A 16,819-nucleotide genomic window follows, 5' to 3' on the forward strand; every position below is an offset into this window, starting at 1 on the left:
GTGTATACACGCCAGAACAGGGAAGATGTGGATTCCCTCACTGACTGTAAACAAAATTGTTTTATCTTTGTCTGTCAATACTTGTCTATTAATTTCACTTGAATAATTCCAAAACAAAATATCTGTTTTGCTAAAATCATTTCTGAGAATTTTATCAATATCAGATATGTATGAAGTGTTCTTGGGTAAGCTATTAATACTTGTTGAGATAAAATCCAAGATTTGTAAGTTACTCTTATCGTATGGCTCTAATGAGGGTATGAGCTTAGAATGTATAAAATCCTTACAAGTTTGGATGTCGTTTGCAGACGATATCTGCTAATCAGATAGTCTGCAGAACTTGTTTTATTAGCTGAAAGAAATTGATTCCAATATAATAGGTCACCCTTCTTAAAGTCTAACATTTTCTGACTATCAAAAGATATCAAACATTCATTTGTGTAACCAGCAGGAAACATAATTATTAATAAATTCTTAATTAATTGATTAGAAAACATAAGTTTGCTAAACAACAGCAATATCTGGTTTATAAGAGGTGTGAGAAAAAGAAGTTATTTACTCACTATAATATTCCATCTGAGTAGCTGTACTTTATTTGTCTTCAACATGTGGGTTCCGGATCCGTATCGATCCGAGCTGGCAACTTCTCCTAGCATCAGCTCCGAGCTCCAAACTCCTCCCCTTATCCATAATACACCTCCACTGCCTTCCATCCCCAGATCAAGTTTGCTGAACTTATACTGAGAACCCGACCTGATAGATTACTTGTGAACTATACTGCAGCCCGTAGGCTGATCATGCACCAAAGTCCGGGGGAAGGAGGGAGGGACAGTTGAAGACAAATGAAGTACAACTACTCAGATGAAACGTTATGGTGAGTACGTAACTTCTTTATCTGAATTAGTTTACTTCATTTGGTCTTCAACCTGTTGGACAGAGCTCCCAGCTACTAAACTCCTGGGAGGCCCTCATGGAAGGATATTCTGGAGCACTGTGAAACCAAAGGATGCTCTCCTTCTGGAAGTCAAATCCAATTTGTAATGAGAAATAAATGTATGAAATGAGGACCAAGTAGCTGCAGAACAAATGGCATCCAAAGACAGTCTAGACCAAAAGGCCGCAGACATAGCCATGGACCTAGTGGAAAGAGCTTTTACCTGACCTGCAGGAGACATACCTCTGTCTTTATAGACCTGCAGGATGCATGAAGAAATCCATCTAGCTATAGTGACCTTGGAGACAGGTTTCCCCAAAAAGGGTTTATAGAAGGAAACAAACAATTGATCAGATTTACGAAATTTTTTTGTCCTGTGTAAATAGAATCGTTACTGTCTATGAACATCCAACATGTGGAGTTTGTATTCCATCTTGTTCATAAAGTTATGAAAAAACACAGGCAGACTGATAGTCTGATTGATATTGACTGGTGATGGCACCTTAGGAAGAAAGGATGGATTGGATCAAAGGGAAACCCCTTCCCTGTCTTTGTGAAAAATCATGTACGGAATTTTTCCCAGGAAAACTGTGACTTCCAGAACCACATCTTCTTTTGCCCTCTCTGGTTCCAAGAAAAGGACCTTTGAGGGTTAGAGAAGTGGATCCTGATGGCAGACAGTGTCTTCCCCACTCTGGACTAATTTCTCCTTGACAGTCTTACCGAAGAGTGTAGAACCATCATAAGGGGCTTTGGCAAACGACGCCTTGAAGGGTTAGGAAAACTGACATAACCTGAGCCAGGCATTACATCTTATGGACATGCCAGACCCAGCTGCCCTAGCCGCTCCTTCAGTAGCAAGGGAGAGGAGTCATATGGACATGTTAGATACCACTTTTAAGGTGGCCATCCTCGTGGAGGATCCTGTGACATGGACTTGGGGGAGACTCCTCCAGCTCCTTTACTTGGTCATGTTAGAATCAAGTTACATGGGCCAAGTAATTCAGCACCCTGATCGAAAAGGTAGCTGAAGTGTACACCCGCTTCCCTAGGCAGTCCATCATCCATGAATCTTGGTTAGGACGGTGGACCGAGGAACTCTCCTGGGCAAGTTCCTTCTTAGTGGCTGCTGCTACCACCATGGTGTCTATGGGGGAGCCCTTATTCCAAGATGGCCTATCAATGGGGGGGGGGCTTAGGATTTTATCGAGTCACTTTGGGATAGTCTCCATGGTGTCCAGTTCCTTCCATGCCTGTGAGGTGACTAAATCCACCAAAGGATCCATGGGAGGGGACACCCAGAAAGTAGACGGGCCCATGCTGAAAGCCTCCAGGAACACAGACTCATCAGAAGAGGGTTTGGGGGCAGACCAACCTCACCGCTGGTGCAGGATCTCCATGATGTCGCCAAAGGAGGCATCCTCGGGAGGTGACCTTGGGGAACCCTCTCCATCATCTAAGTCTGTGTCCTCCGTGAGGGATTCGGGGGAGTCCAAGTGTCTCCTCTTGCACATATGCTTGCGAGACACATCTCCATTGGGGCTCTCTGGGGGGGCACTCGCATCCATTTGATCCTCGGGGGGAACCATCTGGGGTTCTTCAAGCATGGGCTGTCCCTCTGTTAAGATGATGGGGACTGTAGACAGAGCCTAGGAGGTTTGGGAGGAGTCCGAGGGGCCGGTCAAGGGTCTCGATCTAATGGAGAGAACCCTTTCTACCACATCAAATGCTGAAGGAGAGTGAACCTCCTGAGAAACCAATAAAGAGGTTGGTCTCCCCAGGACTGACTCAAGAATCAGAGCTGGGCCCGAGGTGGACAGAGCTTCAAGGGAGGAAACCTGGCTCAACAATGTCGGAGCTGATGAAAAAGGTTCCACAACCTTGGATCAGACATCCAAGCTCCGTCTCCAAGAGCATCTTGGACCCAAGCTGATCTGATCCAAAATGCTCTAGGCAGCTGTCGGCATCGAGGAAGCAGGTACCATCAGCGCCGACCCCCTGACCAAAGCCAACCTCTGATCCGAGTACTCCGAAGCCAAAGGTCGGATCAGAGAAGGAGAAACGGGTTGAAAGAAAGGAAGCGAGCTCCCCCCTCCAGAAGTACCCCCATCTGGATCTGTGTACAGATAAAGCACCTCATCATCTTATCCTGATCCATATCTGACAAGGAGCGGGTTGACTGTGACGAGGCCATGGACTCCAACCTGGCGAGGTGGGACACCAAGGCCCAAGAGGCTGGACGCATCTCTTCTAGCTCTGGAGAGAACTTCAAAGATCAGAACCGAGGGGAGTCACAGGTCCATGGTGTCTTACTGGGAGCAGTGAGGTCTGGGGACCTCTTCCTCTTTTCCCCCGTCTTCGACTCTCTCTCCCTTTCTCTGTCTCTCTTCTACTCCACTACCACAGGCTTTAGTACAGGAGGTTGAGTCCCAGCCTGAGAGGGAGGAGAAGCCAGAGGAAGAGAGGAGGGAGAGGCAGCCACAGCAGCCACTGTGACCGAAGCCAAAGGCAAGGAAAGAGAGTCGGAAGGAGGAGGAAGACCTTTTAGGGCCAACTTGGCCTTCCTGTCCTTTAGGGTGTGGGGGTTGAAGCCTGCACAAATATTACACTCCACACTCAGATGGGCCACACCCAAGAACAAAACACACAGAGTGTGATGATCTGCTGGGGAGAGCTTATGGCCACACTCTGTGCAGCGCTTGAAAACAAGCTTTTCAGCCATACTAAAGTTAGAAAGATAGCCTTAGGAAAAAAAAAAAACAGGTAAGTTCTTTCTAAATAACAACACACACACACACACACACACACACACACACACACACACACACACACTCACCACACTAGTCTATAAGGAACACTGAGGGGGGAGGTTCACCACAGAACAAACTAAACAACCAAGTGAGGGGAGGAGAAGGGGGACCTACGCTAACACTAATCTGAGAAAAATTTAGAAAATTAGTTACTCACAAAAGGTTTTAAACCCACTGCTAGTTGGAGCTCAGAAGACATGATACTGAAGCAATTTGCGGCAACCAAGATCTAAGGATGGAAGGCAGTGGAGGTGTATTATTGGTAAAGGGAGGAGTTTGAAGCTTGGAGCTGATGCTAGCAAAAGTTGCTGGCTCGGATCCGATACAGATCCATAAACCACAGGTTGAAGACCAAATGAAGTAAACTACTTCAGATCAAGTTTTGACATTTCACTTTGAAAGTACATTTTTAGAATCCATATAAAAATGCTTCTATGTATTTGAGTATATGGTTCAAGCAATGTCCTATTACTATTAAGAAGTAAGGTTTCATGTACTGATTTCCAAAATTATGTATAAGAAGTATTATTCCAAAGCAGCACTGTTAATAAATGCAGAGTTTAAATAAAAATCAATATTTGGAAACTCTATACCACCTTCATCCTAGCTTGTAGTGTGCCAGAGAAGAGAAATTCTTGTTTTTTTGGGATATCAAAGGAAGTTGAGTAATAAGTTATTCATTTTCTGTTTAATTTTGACACGTGGGGGAATTATTAGAGCTTGGCCAATGAATAAGATTTTAGGTAACAGTATCATTTTGATTAAAGTTAGTGTTTCTTCAGTTGTGAAGAAGAGTTTGTTCCAACCATCAATTAGTCTAGTAATTGAGTTTATAAGTCGTTGGCAATAAAACATGAGTGATTTTTTATAATGATACCTAGATATTTAATATGCGTGCCTTCTCAGTTTGTCTCATTTTATTATTTATTTATTTGAAGTTTTGTTTGCCAGGATGGTCCAATTGGGCCGAAGGAGCCTATTTTCAATGGAGTCCTGGGGAGAAAACCTCCATAGATACATTTTATTAAACAACAGGCTATTACAGTACAAGACGAGTACATAAAGCATCTCTAGCCAATTTATTTTATGGAGGACAATACAGTGGTGAGTGGAGGATCTGTGTCCAGTGGCAAATTTGTCAATTTTGTTTTAGCAGGAAGAGAGTTTTGTTTTAATAGAAGATTGTAGGTTGGTTAGGAGTGGGGCACCATAAAGGAGAGAAGGGATGAGATATGTGGTAGTGATAAGGAATTGTGTAGATGGAGTAAGGTAGCGAATGTGGAGGTAGAACATACCAAGTGTCTGTTTTTTTAATATTTGTATGTATATGGGTATCAAATTTGAGCTGGTTGTCGATGAGAACCCCTAACAGTTTTGCATTGGATACTATCTCAAGAGAAATGTTATTTTGACTGGTTATGGAGAATGAATTAATGTTGATAGTTGTAGTTTTGGAAGGGGTGAATATCATGAGTTTGGTTTTTGATGCATCAAGTGGCAGGTGGTTATCTAGCATCTATTGTTCAGTGGATGAGAAAGCATCTTGGGTTAGTTTTATTAGGGTGGGAGTGGAGTTAGCAGAACAGATAATTGTTGAATCATCTGCATATTGGACAATTTGTGCATTAGGGATGGCAAGATATATATATAAAAATATTGAACAATAGGGGACATAAAATGGAATCCTAGGGTACACCAGTGGGAGTGTTGAGGAATGGGGAAATGACTTTCTTCCATTTGACTGCTTCTTGCCTGTTGGAAAGGTAGCTGGTAAACCAGTTGATAGAAGGGGGTGATAGATTTAGATTAGAGAGTTTGGCTAGAAGAAGGGTGGAAGAGATTGTATCAAAAGCTTTGGAAAGGTCTAGAAGGAGGGTGGATACAATACAGCCAGAGTCACAGGCTTTATTCACAGTTTCAAGGAAGGAGAGTAGTGCAGTAGTAGTACTGTGACCAGGCCTGAGTCCATGTTGTGTGGGAGTTAGTAGGTGATTGTCAGTGAGGTAGGGTAACAGTTGTAGGTGGATACACTTTTCAAGTAGTTTAGAGATGGGAGGTAAGATGGTGGTAGGTCTAAAATTGGAGATGTTATTATTGTTTCCTCCTTTGTGGAGGGGAATAATGTAGGCTTTTTTCCAGAGTTTGGGTACGTAGCCTTCTTGGATTGACCGGTTTATAAGAATACAGATGGGGAAGGCAATGGCTTCAGCAGCTGTCTTTAGGAAGAATGAAGGGATATTGTTGGGGGCATTGGAGCATGGTTTTAATTTCTGAATGAGTTTTTTTAGTTGATACTGGGATAGGTTGTAGAGAGAAGTGAGGAAGGTGGGAGGTGGAAGCAGCTGAGGAGGAGGAGATAGTGGAAGGTGTGGCTGAGTAAGAAGGGTTATTTGAGAAGCATGATGTCAATGTGATTATGGAGTCAATGAAGAATTTGTTAAATTGGGAGCCTAAGTTGATATCAGAAGCATTGTGGTCAGGGCAAGGATTCTTTTTTTTTGCCTGGGTTCAAGAGAGTGGAGATACTATCCAGGAATTTGCTAGGGTTTTTCTTGTTTCATAGTAACATTTTTATTCAGTAGAAGTGGCTGAGTTTTGTTGTGACTGAATTTTAGACCAGAGATGTTTATAAATTTTGCCTACATTGTTTACAAATACTCTAGCATGTGTTCCTGTAAAATATATTTAGAATATGTTTTCTTTGAGGTACTTAATATTGCTTGTTTGATACCTGGGTTGCAATATTTTGGCTCTAGACTTCTAAACTGATGCTCCATTTTATTTTAAGTAAATTTCAGTTTGTTTTGCAATGACAAAGAAGGCATATCTTAAGTACTTAATATTTTGACACACACACACACACTCTCACACACACACACACACACACACACACACACACACACACACACACACACACACACACACACACACATACTAGAACCAGTATACAGAACAGTTGCTGCTATTATCTCTCACACATGTCATACAGAGATAAAACCCTGACTATAAGGCTTGTGACACAAAACTGATTAGCAGCTTGGGCACTTGGTGGGGTAGGCAAGGAGAATAGGCATGCCTGTCTTGGGGGGTGTGCTGTGCACTACTTTCTAGTGAAGCTGTGGTAGAAGCTGAATCTCTGTGAGAGGATACTGGATTGGGAAGATTGGAGCAATGAGGCAGTATGTCTGCCCTAAGGGACCAGGCTAGGGTACTTACTTACGGTTACTTCCCATTACCTGCACAGCTATGTGTGTGGTGATATCAGCACTTATTGCTAAAAAACACTGCAAACCACTTATGTCAGCACTTGCCTGCATCAGTGTGATGCCCCTGCACTGGCCCAGTAATCAAGGAGCCTCAGTCCTCAACACTGGCAACAGCTAGGGGATGTACACTTTGGGAAGATAACAAGTACACACACAGTAAAGTGCAGTTTCCTGTAAGAGCATAAGAACACACAGAGACCACAGTCAGTCTGGGACTGGTTTCTTCCTCTTTCTCCAGATCCCAAATATGACTCCCCACTGGCACAGCTATAGGGCTGAGATTTCAGCTGAGTAGGTAGTTATCACTGCCACAAACCAGACTTATCAGGTACTCTAGGCCCTTAACAAAGGGTGTCCAATCCTACTGTGTAATGTTACTAATAATCCAAATGGTAGTTTTGCTAAGTGCCAGGCTATTAGGAGTGGCCTGTACAGTGTAACCAAATACATATGCACGTACTCTAAGAGTTTAAATATGTCTCACAAATAGTCACAAAGATAGGTTTAAATATATTTAATAATAAATAATAAAAGAACAAAACATACTCAGTCAATCAACACGGTAACTTCAGAGTTCAAAATCACAGGAAATATTTTAAAACAACATTGCAGGACAGTCTCAAATAAATACATAAAACATCTAAACTATTATTTAATATATTCCTATCTATATCCAAAAGAGATAATATTCCCTAAATCTTACTTACAGTAAGTGCATATGGTGATGATGAGTGGATGTTCTTCCTAGGTCCAACACAAAATACAAAATACACAATCTCTCTCTTAAAGAGTTCTTAAATCAGTATCAAATATTACTGCTGGGTTAGCTTCGATGTGATCACTTTTTGTCACCTGACTTCAGTTCCCAGGCTAAACAGAAATTTAACAGAATTTAACATCTCTATGTGAGAAATACATATCTCTCAGAACTGTACAACTGCTAGGAAGTAATAAAGCAATAAAACAGTTTTTTACATTTTAAAACCTAGTAATTACTTCTCTCCAAGACAATACAAAAAACTGCTAGCTCTTGCCATTGTGTCTGCTACTGAACTGAATTTGAGACATAACATCTTTTGTTCATGGCCCGGCTATAAAGTAACGTAACCTCAACTATTCTTAAGCTTTGTAAGTTAATCTTCCATGTTCCAGCGGGGTATGCTGTGGTTACATTATTGAAGCTCAGTACATAACATACAGTTCTATATAAATCATATCAATATTCACAAATGACAGAATTATTTCCAAAATTCCAGATAGCTGGCCTGGCAGCATGACAGTCATATTGATTGTATTAAAATGACATGTATATTACAAAGGTAAAGAAACAATAACATTTGATGAACTGCTTTGTTTTAAATGCTTATGTTCTTCATTACTTTCTCCAAGGAGAAGTCAGGTTTTAAAAAGGGCCTCTATTGTCCAATAAGGCAAATTTCCTACAACTCACTGATCTTATAATTCTGTAGAACATAAGTATAAAGACTGGATGTGGATTGTAAACTGCATTAATTTCTTTTTATATTTCAGTTGGAGTGAGAACTGTTTTCTACTGGCCAACCGATCCAGAAGTAAGCATCATGGAAAACAATGAGAAGGCCATACAAGATGCCGAAGCTGTGGAAAAGCTAAAATCAAACAGTCATACTCGTGTCCAGATATTACTTCTGCCTGTGTCCAAAGACTTACGGACATTTATAGAGAAAACCTCAAAGAAAAGTGATTTCTGTGAGAAAGTTAAGAAGCAGAATGAAAATGTTATCATGGAAAATTTTAAAAACTTGTTTCTAATTGCACAAGGAGAAGCTCACAAAAATATCTTAAAGAAAATTGGTTTGGAAGCTATTTGTGAAGATAGTTGCTTCACTACTCTGAGGAAAACCATGGCAGATCTTATTGATTTGCTGGAATTTATAAGTTCCAGTGTTCCAAAATTGCCAAACTGGGGATTTTATCCCACTTCTCCAAATAAGGAATCTTCTTGTACTCCTTCATCTTATTCACATAGTGGATTTCAAAAAGTTGCCAGACACTGCATGGTACAAGCACAGCTACTGTCTTACAGAACAGGTATATTTTTACTTTGTGATTCTATGCAATTAAAGTGCATACTGTATAGTTGATGGCTACTTATTATATATTGTAATATTGTCTTCGGATTCAGCCATAATTCAGTACCCTATCAAGTTTGTGTAATGCATCTCACTCTTTTAATCATTACTGCAAGTATTATCTGATGTTAGAAAATGGGTTTCTAATGACAGGAAAAAAAGTACCATTCATTCAAAAATCCAAAAACTAAACACAGAGGCACAAAAATTTACCTATTTAAAGAGCTAAATTAACGTTTGTGCCCCCCCCCCCCCACACACACACAATAATGCAATATAAAATAGCACTCTCATCTCCATTACTTAAAATCAATGCAGTAAAACTGCTATCTAAAACAAACTGTAAAGTTGCTGTTTTAACAGTTTTGCATACCTTCACCTTACATTTCTTCTTCAGCATAGAGTTTATACAACAGAGAGCTCTCCAACAGTTGAAGCAGTGCCTTACAGGAGTTCATATAAGCACTAGCATCTTCATAAATTATGCATTTACTGATCAGGTTCTGATGTGTTTAATTCTGAGTTGTGCATAGCATGTATTTGCAGACAGCTTTTATTTGAAATAAAATGTGACGTAAAATAGAAATTAACATTTTTTTCAGATGTACACATAGACCACTAGGACACTGCAAAATACTCTAAAACACTCCAAAATATAATATGCTTCAGAAACATTCATTTTATAAATAACAGTTTCTATATTAAGTATAAAAATCAGTCAAAACTCCCATAATTTATAATATATTCTTATAAAACGATTACAGTTAAAGGTAACTTATAATTGTACATTAAAATTATTTTATTTATTCGTATTATGGAGACAATGGGGGGTATTCAGAAGCATTTAGCGCATATTATTAACCAAAATGGGGGGTGGGGGGTTAAGCAGTGATATGTAGGGAGGAATGACTCAGAGACCCATGCAGTATGATCATGCTGCAGGAGAAATAGCTATGTATTCATACTATGCAAATGACTGCATAATGTCATGGAAATGAGAATTTTCTGCAAATAAGACTCAGCTCTCATTCAAATAAACTCAAACATGGAAAAATGATTCAAAGATGCATAAATCCAGTACTATGGGTTGCAACACTCATCTGTTCTGAATGCCAGGATTCTTGGAGTACAGAAGTTTCACTTTGTGCCAATGTGTTAGGAGTAGCAGCAGCTTTAGAAGAGCAACAGGTGTTAGTAGTTGTTGTCAGTCAGTGTGTGCGACAGTGTGCATTATCACACTCTGTGTCACAGATGCGTCTTCTAGAAGCTAGAATATCATCACTTCCATGACAAGAACATTGTGAATTTCTACTATGTGGAGAGGAGCATCATATGGGAATTTGTAGATGTGCTATCCACACATGGAATCATTTGGGATGCATACACTACCCATTCCTGTGAACATAAAGATCTGTGTACCATTAACCATCCCTGCTACAGAGATTTTTCAACACCCAATAGAGGCACATTAGGAATTTTGCACAAGTAAGCCTTGCATATCCCACACCAGTCACTTAATGTGATGCTACAGTAGGTAGAGGACCATATATGATGTCTTTGTTTGGGATCCTAAAGGGAGACATCCATTACTTGGATACATCTGGTAGTTTACTGCAGTGCACACCTAAGATCTGCAGTCATGTTTTAGAGATATGTGCCATTTTATACAATACGTTAGTATGCAAGCAGATAGAACTCGGAAACATCATAGTACTGCCTGCGAGACCTGTCAAAGCAGAGGATATGGAGTTAGGTGAAAACTCATCAGAAGAATCACCTGCAGTGGTGTCCTTTCAAGGCAGAGGTGGACACATTATGTTGTGGCACCGGCAAAGAAATGACATCAGGTTCACAAATGTGGGCCATGTTACAAACAAGAAAGAATAAAACTGAGGCATGCATTATCACACCAAGATTGTGAAATACAGTGCACTGACAGTCCACACTGTTCTTCAGACATTACCTTACTCACAATGAACACAGGGTGGTGGGCAGGGCACAGTCATCATTTGTACAGGTGGGGTGGACTACAGTGACAGTTGTCAACCATGCTTTTATATAGGTAATGGTCACAGAGGGTAGTAGTGGTTGCCATTAAGGCAGATATCAGGTGGGGTGGAGTTGGGAATTACATCCTCTAGTGAGAGTGTGGAGCTGCCATATTGAGATCTTTAGCCATGTGTACCACAAGGCCATGCATTTTCAGAGCTTTATGTGCTCTAGGGATGGCATAACACTTCAAGAGGATATACATGAAGCCCAGTATCGTGACCCATATGGAGAGCCAACAGATGGCTAGAGTCCATGTACCCTGCGTAAAGGGGTATTGTTTCCCCAATAGCATGTTTGCACTTTGTGTACACAGTCTGCAATATACCCCCTAAATGGGACATTTATCTGTCATGGTCTTTTACTGTGCTCTTTGTCACTGGAAACCCCCAACTAGATAATTACCTGCCATGACCTTGAGCTAAGTTCTGCTTATGGGGGGGGGGGGGGGGGTTCAAGAGCATTTCCTTGTTCCAGGGTTATTGGGAGATGTGCACACTCTCAAATAGACAGAGGCAGACAGTAACTATGCTCAAACTAGCATTCTCACCATATCACCATATAACCTTTAGAAACCTCTTAACTAACGTACCTCCCCTGCTAATAAATGGTCTTAATACATAAGGACACAATTGGGATGTGTTGCACAGCTAGGCTTATAAACACCCTGGTGGTTGTTAGTCTAGTATATACCTATGAACCTATGCTCATGCACAGAGCCTGCTAAGACCATATCACCACAACTCTGTGCTTGTGATACGCTAGTTAGTGCTGAATTGCTTCCTAGTTATAAATGCCACATCATGTCCAACCATGCAGCCATGTGAATGGGGCTACCATTCTGCTTGCTATTAAGAGCAGAGTGGACAGAGCCTCTTCAGATGCTACTTTCACCAGGACTCCTTCTTGATGCAGTCAGAAGATTAAGATATTTCTGTAACTGCTAAATGGATACTTCAAAGAACACCTGTTGAGCAACTTTGATAGCCCATTATATAAAGTGGATACCTGGTGGGTGATATCACTGACATCAACTGTACCAGTAAGCAGTGCAGACAGTGCTGTACCAACCTGCAATGGAACCATTCTGACCTGCCTTGGGACAGGTTAGGGAGAGTCTGCCAAGCTTTTAGATTCAACAACAAATAAAATAATAAAAATTCTGTATATCTCTACATATATATAGACAGAAAGGTAGACAGATAGATAGATACATGTTTTTTGGCTAATGTATATTATGGTTTACCTTCATTAGGTCATGTGTCTGTTGTCCGACATGCATTACATCGATAGGACAACAGCAAAAACCCGGAACGCTGACTCACAGAGGTTAAAATGGTTATAATGCAAATGCACTATGCCATTCAAACACATGGACAAATGTCGAAAATGGTTTTCCGTCAAAATATTTTCGACATTTGCCCTCAGACGTGTTCCATAATTCACTCTGTCAAGTCATGCAAATGCATGATCGCACATACCATTTTCAACAAAATTAATATAAACTGTATATTATATTTGTTGTATATCTTTTGAGAGGTTCAGAGTGTACGAAATTCAGACTATTTTCTTTTACACTGGTTAAGGAGAGAGAGTTCAATATGGAAGTCTGTTTCAGGAGAGCTGACAGGCTGAACCAGTTGATGGGGTACATATACTCTGTCCATGACTGCATGAAGCAGCTGCACTTCTGTCTATAATATACATGGGAACACGTTTTTTTTTTTCTGGCTATTCTTCACCCTTTTCAGATTCAGCTGTGGTACATGTTGCAGAGAAGTGGCGGGCACCTGAGTCTTGCCAGCTGATATGTCTAGTGCTGAGATACCAGCAATTAGCAGACTTACCTCTTAGGGAGATAGACGACACTCTGCTGATGGTGGCCTCACAGGAGAATAGTCTGAAGGGGACCACCCTTGGTTACCTAGCTTCTACAGTACACCAGCCATTATACACCTACATCAGTATCTTGGAGTGCCTCCTAGCATGGATAGTATAGATGCACAACCAGCCAGCCAGTCCCAACCACAAGGCCACCAGAGGCGCTATCTGCCCATAACACCAGCCACATAGGAGACATAAAAGATTGAAACAATATTAATTTCATGAACGTTAATCATGCTTTGACTTAGGAATGGGTTCCAAATGGGTTCCATTCCCATCATGGTATTAGAAACCCAAAAGATTTGGAGAAATTAAAAAGAGACTCGAAGCGAGTCAGACAGGTCCATGTACACAACCTTGTCTCCCTTCCTTATTGTATCATTCCCCACACCCTGTTTCTGGTCCAAACTTCTCCATCACTAGTTATCCTCCCTCAGTATGTTTGCACTCCTCCACTGTTGCCCCACTCCATGCTACATCTGTCTGTCTGTCTGTCTGTGTCTGCATTTTATGCTTGTTTGCCATCTCCTGCTACCTTCCTTCTCACTCTGTCCTTCCCACAAAAACTCCTTGTTACCTTCTGCATCTATCATTTTCTTCAAATACATAAAATGAGCACCTGTCCCAAAAGAAACATACATCATTCTCCCCCTCCTCCTATCATTCAATAAGTGATCATTGTGTCAGTGTGTTTCTCTGCTTGCTATTCCCTTTTTTCACCTTTGTAATCTCCTCCTTTATTCCTCATGTATATAATGACCTATGTTGACATTTTCCAGTCATGGCCCTCTATGACCTTGCCATTATGAGATAGATACATACCCTGAAGCATGCCAGCTTACAGTTCTTGCCATGTTGGTCAAGTGAGTGATTGTAGCATGTCTACTACAGCTGCTACCAGTAAAGCAGCAGCTCTACCTTTACTGCACAGCCTATTTCTTAGAATATTGATGCTATGCATCCCTGATACCTAAACAACATTAGACCACATTGCACTGCAGAATCCATGGTATTTAGCACTGCCATATGGTGAAGCAAATGTCTCTGAATAACCTCCCGTATTCATTACTACTTTATTACTTTTAAACAGAATATTAGAAAGGAGTCATTTAAGTATGCTTAATACCCATAAGCATACAATTTACACAGTAGCAAAAGTCTTCAACAGCTGAAGAAATGCATTATGGTTATTCAAATCGGTGCTAGCATCTTCGTGTGATCTGCATTTTCTGATAAGGTTCTAATGTGAATACTTATCTGAATGTTTATGATACAGTGTCTAAATGCTGAGTAATTGTTCCAAGTATAAACTGAATTCTGAAGAAGAAATGCAAAGTAAAGGCACTAAGCAGTATTACATAGTCCTTTTTGTTATGCCTATTTTAATATATTAAATTCTTAATGCCTGTACTTTCCATTTCTACATCAGCATTCAGTTTATGGTTCTGCATATGTACACTAGTATCTTCATCTGATCAATATTTTATGCTTTTGGTATAATTCTGTAGTGAGTGCTGTTTGTGTATCACTGTTAGCCTTACTAATGACATACAGGATTATGATCAGGTCGCCGATAGTAACCTGCTTATTATGTGTTCAAGACAAGCATGCCAAAAAATTCACCGCGAGAGGTGAACCTTGGCATGCATGTCAAGAACACATAATAAAAGGTTATGATCAGATATTCAGTCATAATTCTTTGTAGTCCATGGACCTTTATTTGCTTCCATGTACGACTAGTTACAGAAAAAAGAGCGCTAGGGGTTTTGCTGGCTTTCAGTGTCATAAAGCACTTAGTGAGCATTGTGAGAAATACCGTATAAGAGATTCTGTTATTTTAGGAAAAGTCAGGAGCACATTACCAGCACAAACAGCAGACAGAAACAATTTATGTTTATTACTCTACCACTGTCATTTGCTGGTCAGTGCTGGCAAATTTAAATGTATGGCATAATACCCGATCTTAACAACTGAAGCAGGGAGTGCTTAACATTTGTTAAGATTGGGTCTCATGCTGTAGAGCACTTAACTGATTATCTTTTTCTGGATATCAGAGCATAATCACCATGCTCCATGCACTACATAGTTCTAAGTATGAACATCAGTATCGCAAGGTTATTATAACTATGTTCTTACATATGAAACTCACTGTAGTAAGACTGTTTCTCAATATCAGAGTATAATTACTGACTATGCTGCACTCATGAAATGAGAAAAGAATTCCAGAGTCTTACAGACTGCCCATCCATAGATGAGAGGGTATAAAACTTGAGAAACTTAAATGTGTCTTTCAGGCTAATGATGAAGCATTTCAGTTATTTCAAGAACTGTATAATGTAGCATGCTGAAAGAAATTCTCAGTTACACTGTTTTTCTGACTGTTTTGTTGAGAGACTAAATTTAAATATTAACTCAGTTTCATTTCTTATTCTTTTCTTGTTTTACTGTAGAAGATCCTAAAACCAAAGTAGGGGCAGTTATTTGGGCCAAAGGAAAATCTGTAAGTACGAAAAAAATCACTGTTTCATTGTTGTAATGAACAAGACCAAGAAAAAGACAGAATTTAATTACTTGTCTCAGTCATAAAATAGGTTGTTAAGTTTCATATTTAAATGATAGTTGCATGCAAAAACAGAAAATGCGTATGTGTGTGTGTGTGTGTGTGTGTGTGTGTGTGTGTGTGTGTGTGTGTGTGTGTGTGTGCATGTGTGTGTTTGTTTGTGTTTGTCTGTCTATCCCTGTGTCTGTGCATGTGTATTCCCATAAGGCTACTGTCCCTGTATCGGTCTAAGAGCTTCCTATCATTTTCTTATTGTCATACTAAAATTATATGATGGTGCCATGCTCCCATGATTTTATTTTACAGCCAAAGCTCCTCACTAGTACAATGTCTTAGTCATCAAATAGGTAGATAAGTTTCATATTTAAAGGAAGTTAAAATTTGGGAGGCCACCTCTACAAAAAGGCCAGTCACAAGTGGAGTCCCACAGGGATCAGTCCTTGGACTACTCCTTTTTGACATTTACTTCTTAGAACTCAAGGCCAATGTTAGTGGTCTCTGGGTGACTAAATTTGCAGATGATTGCAAATTAGGAGCTGTCATTGAATCTCACACTGATACAAATGTTCTCCAGGAGGGGCTGACACAGACAAGCAATTGGTGTCAGAGCCATGGACTAAAACTTAATGCCAAGAAATGCATAATAGCATCCTTTGGGAAGTCATCCATTCCTGTTAACTATCATATTGACAACACAACCCTTGGAGCTGATCCAGTAGTCAGGGACTTAGGGACACACATAGATAGTAATTTAGCCTTTGACAATCATGTGTCTACAGTGGCGAGGAAATCATTCTATGTTGCATAACTTATAAACCAAAGGTATTTGCTCTACGTCCAAGGTAGTCATTGTTCCACTGTATTTGGCATTTGTCAGACCTAACATTGAGTACAATGCCCCCTTTGGTATGTACCTAACCAGGCATACCCAACAATTGGAACATCCAGAGGGTTTCTCACTAAAAGAATACAAGGAGTAAGTAGAATGTCCTATGCAGATTGCCTCAAGGCCCTGTCCCTGTATTATGTCTCCTACAGACCTTTGAGGGGAGATCTATGATTGGTATACAGGGCATTGTCAGATCCCACTCTAATGGACCTCCTGCATATCCACAAAACAAACAGCACCAGAATTATCCATTCTAAAGATTTAAACCTTACCTGTGATATAAATAGGACCTGCTGGAGAGATGGGTATGTATCCC

General features: G+C 40.4%; 1 protein-coding gene across 1 annotated transcript in view; it reads left to right on the forward strand.

Moving 5' to 3' along the window:
* Positions 1-16,819, forward strand: part of LOC122802678 (cytidine and dCMP deaminase domain-containing protein 1-like) — a 1,178,769-nt gene that overhangs the window by 652,304 nt on the left and 509,646 nt on the right. Inside the window, exons 4-5 of the mRNA XM_044072393.1 lie at positions 8,541-9,080; positions 15,505-15,554. Coding sequence (XP_043928328.1) covers positions 8,541-9,080; positions 15,505-15,554 — 590 coding nt within the window. The remainder of the gene's footprint in view (positions 1-8,540; positions 9,081-15,504; positions 15,555-16,819) is intronic.

Source organism: Protopterus annectens, chromosome 5.part0 (assembly GCF_019279795.1).
Source record: "Protopterus annectens isolate FY-2018-M chromosome 5.part0, PAN1.0, whole genome shotgun sequence".
Lineage (NCBI taxonomy): Eukaryota > Metazoa > Chordata > Ceratodontiformes > Protopteridae > Protopterus > Protopterus annectens.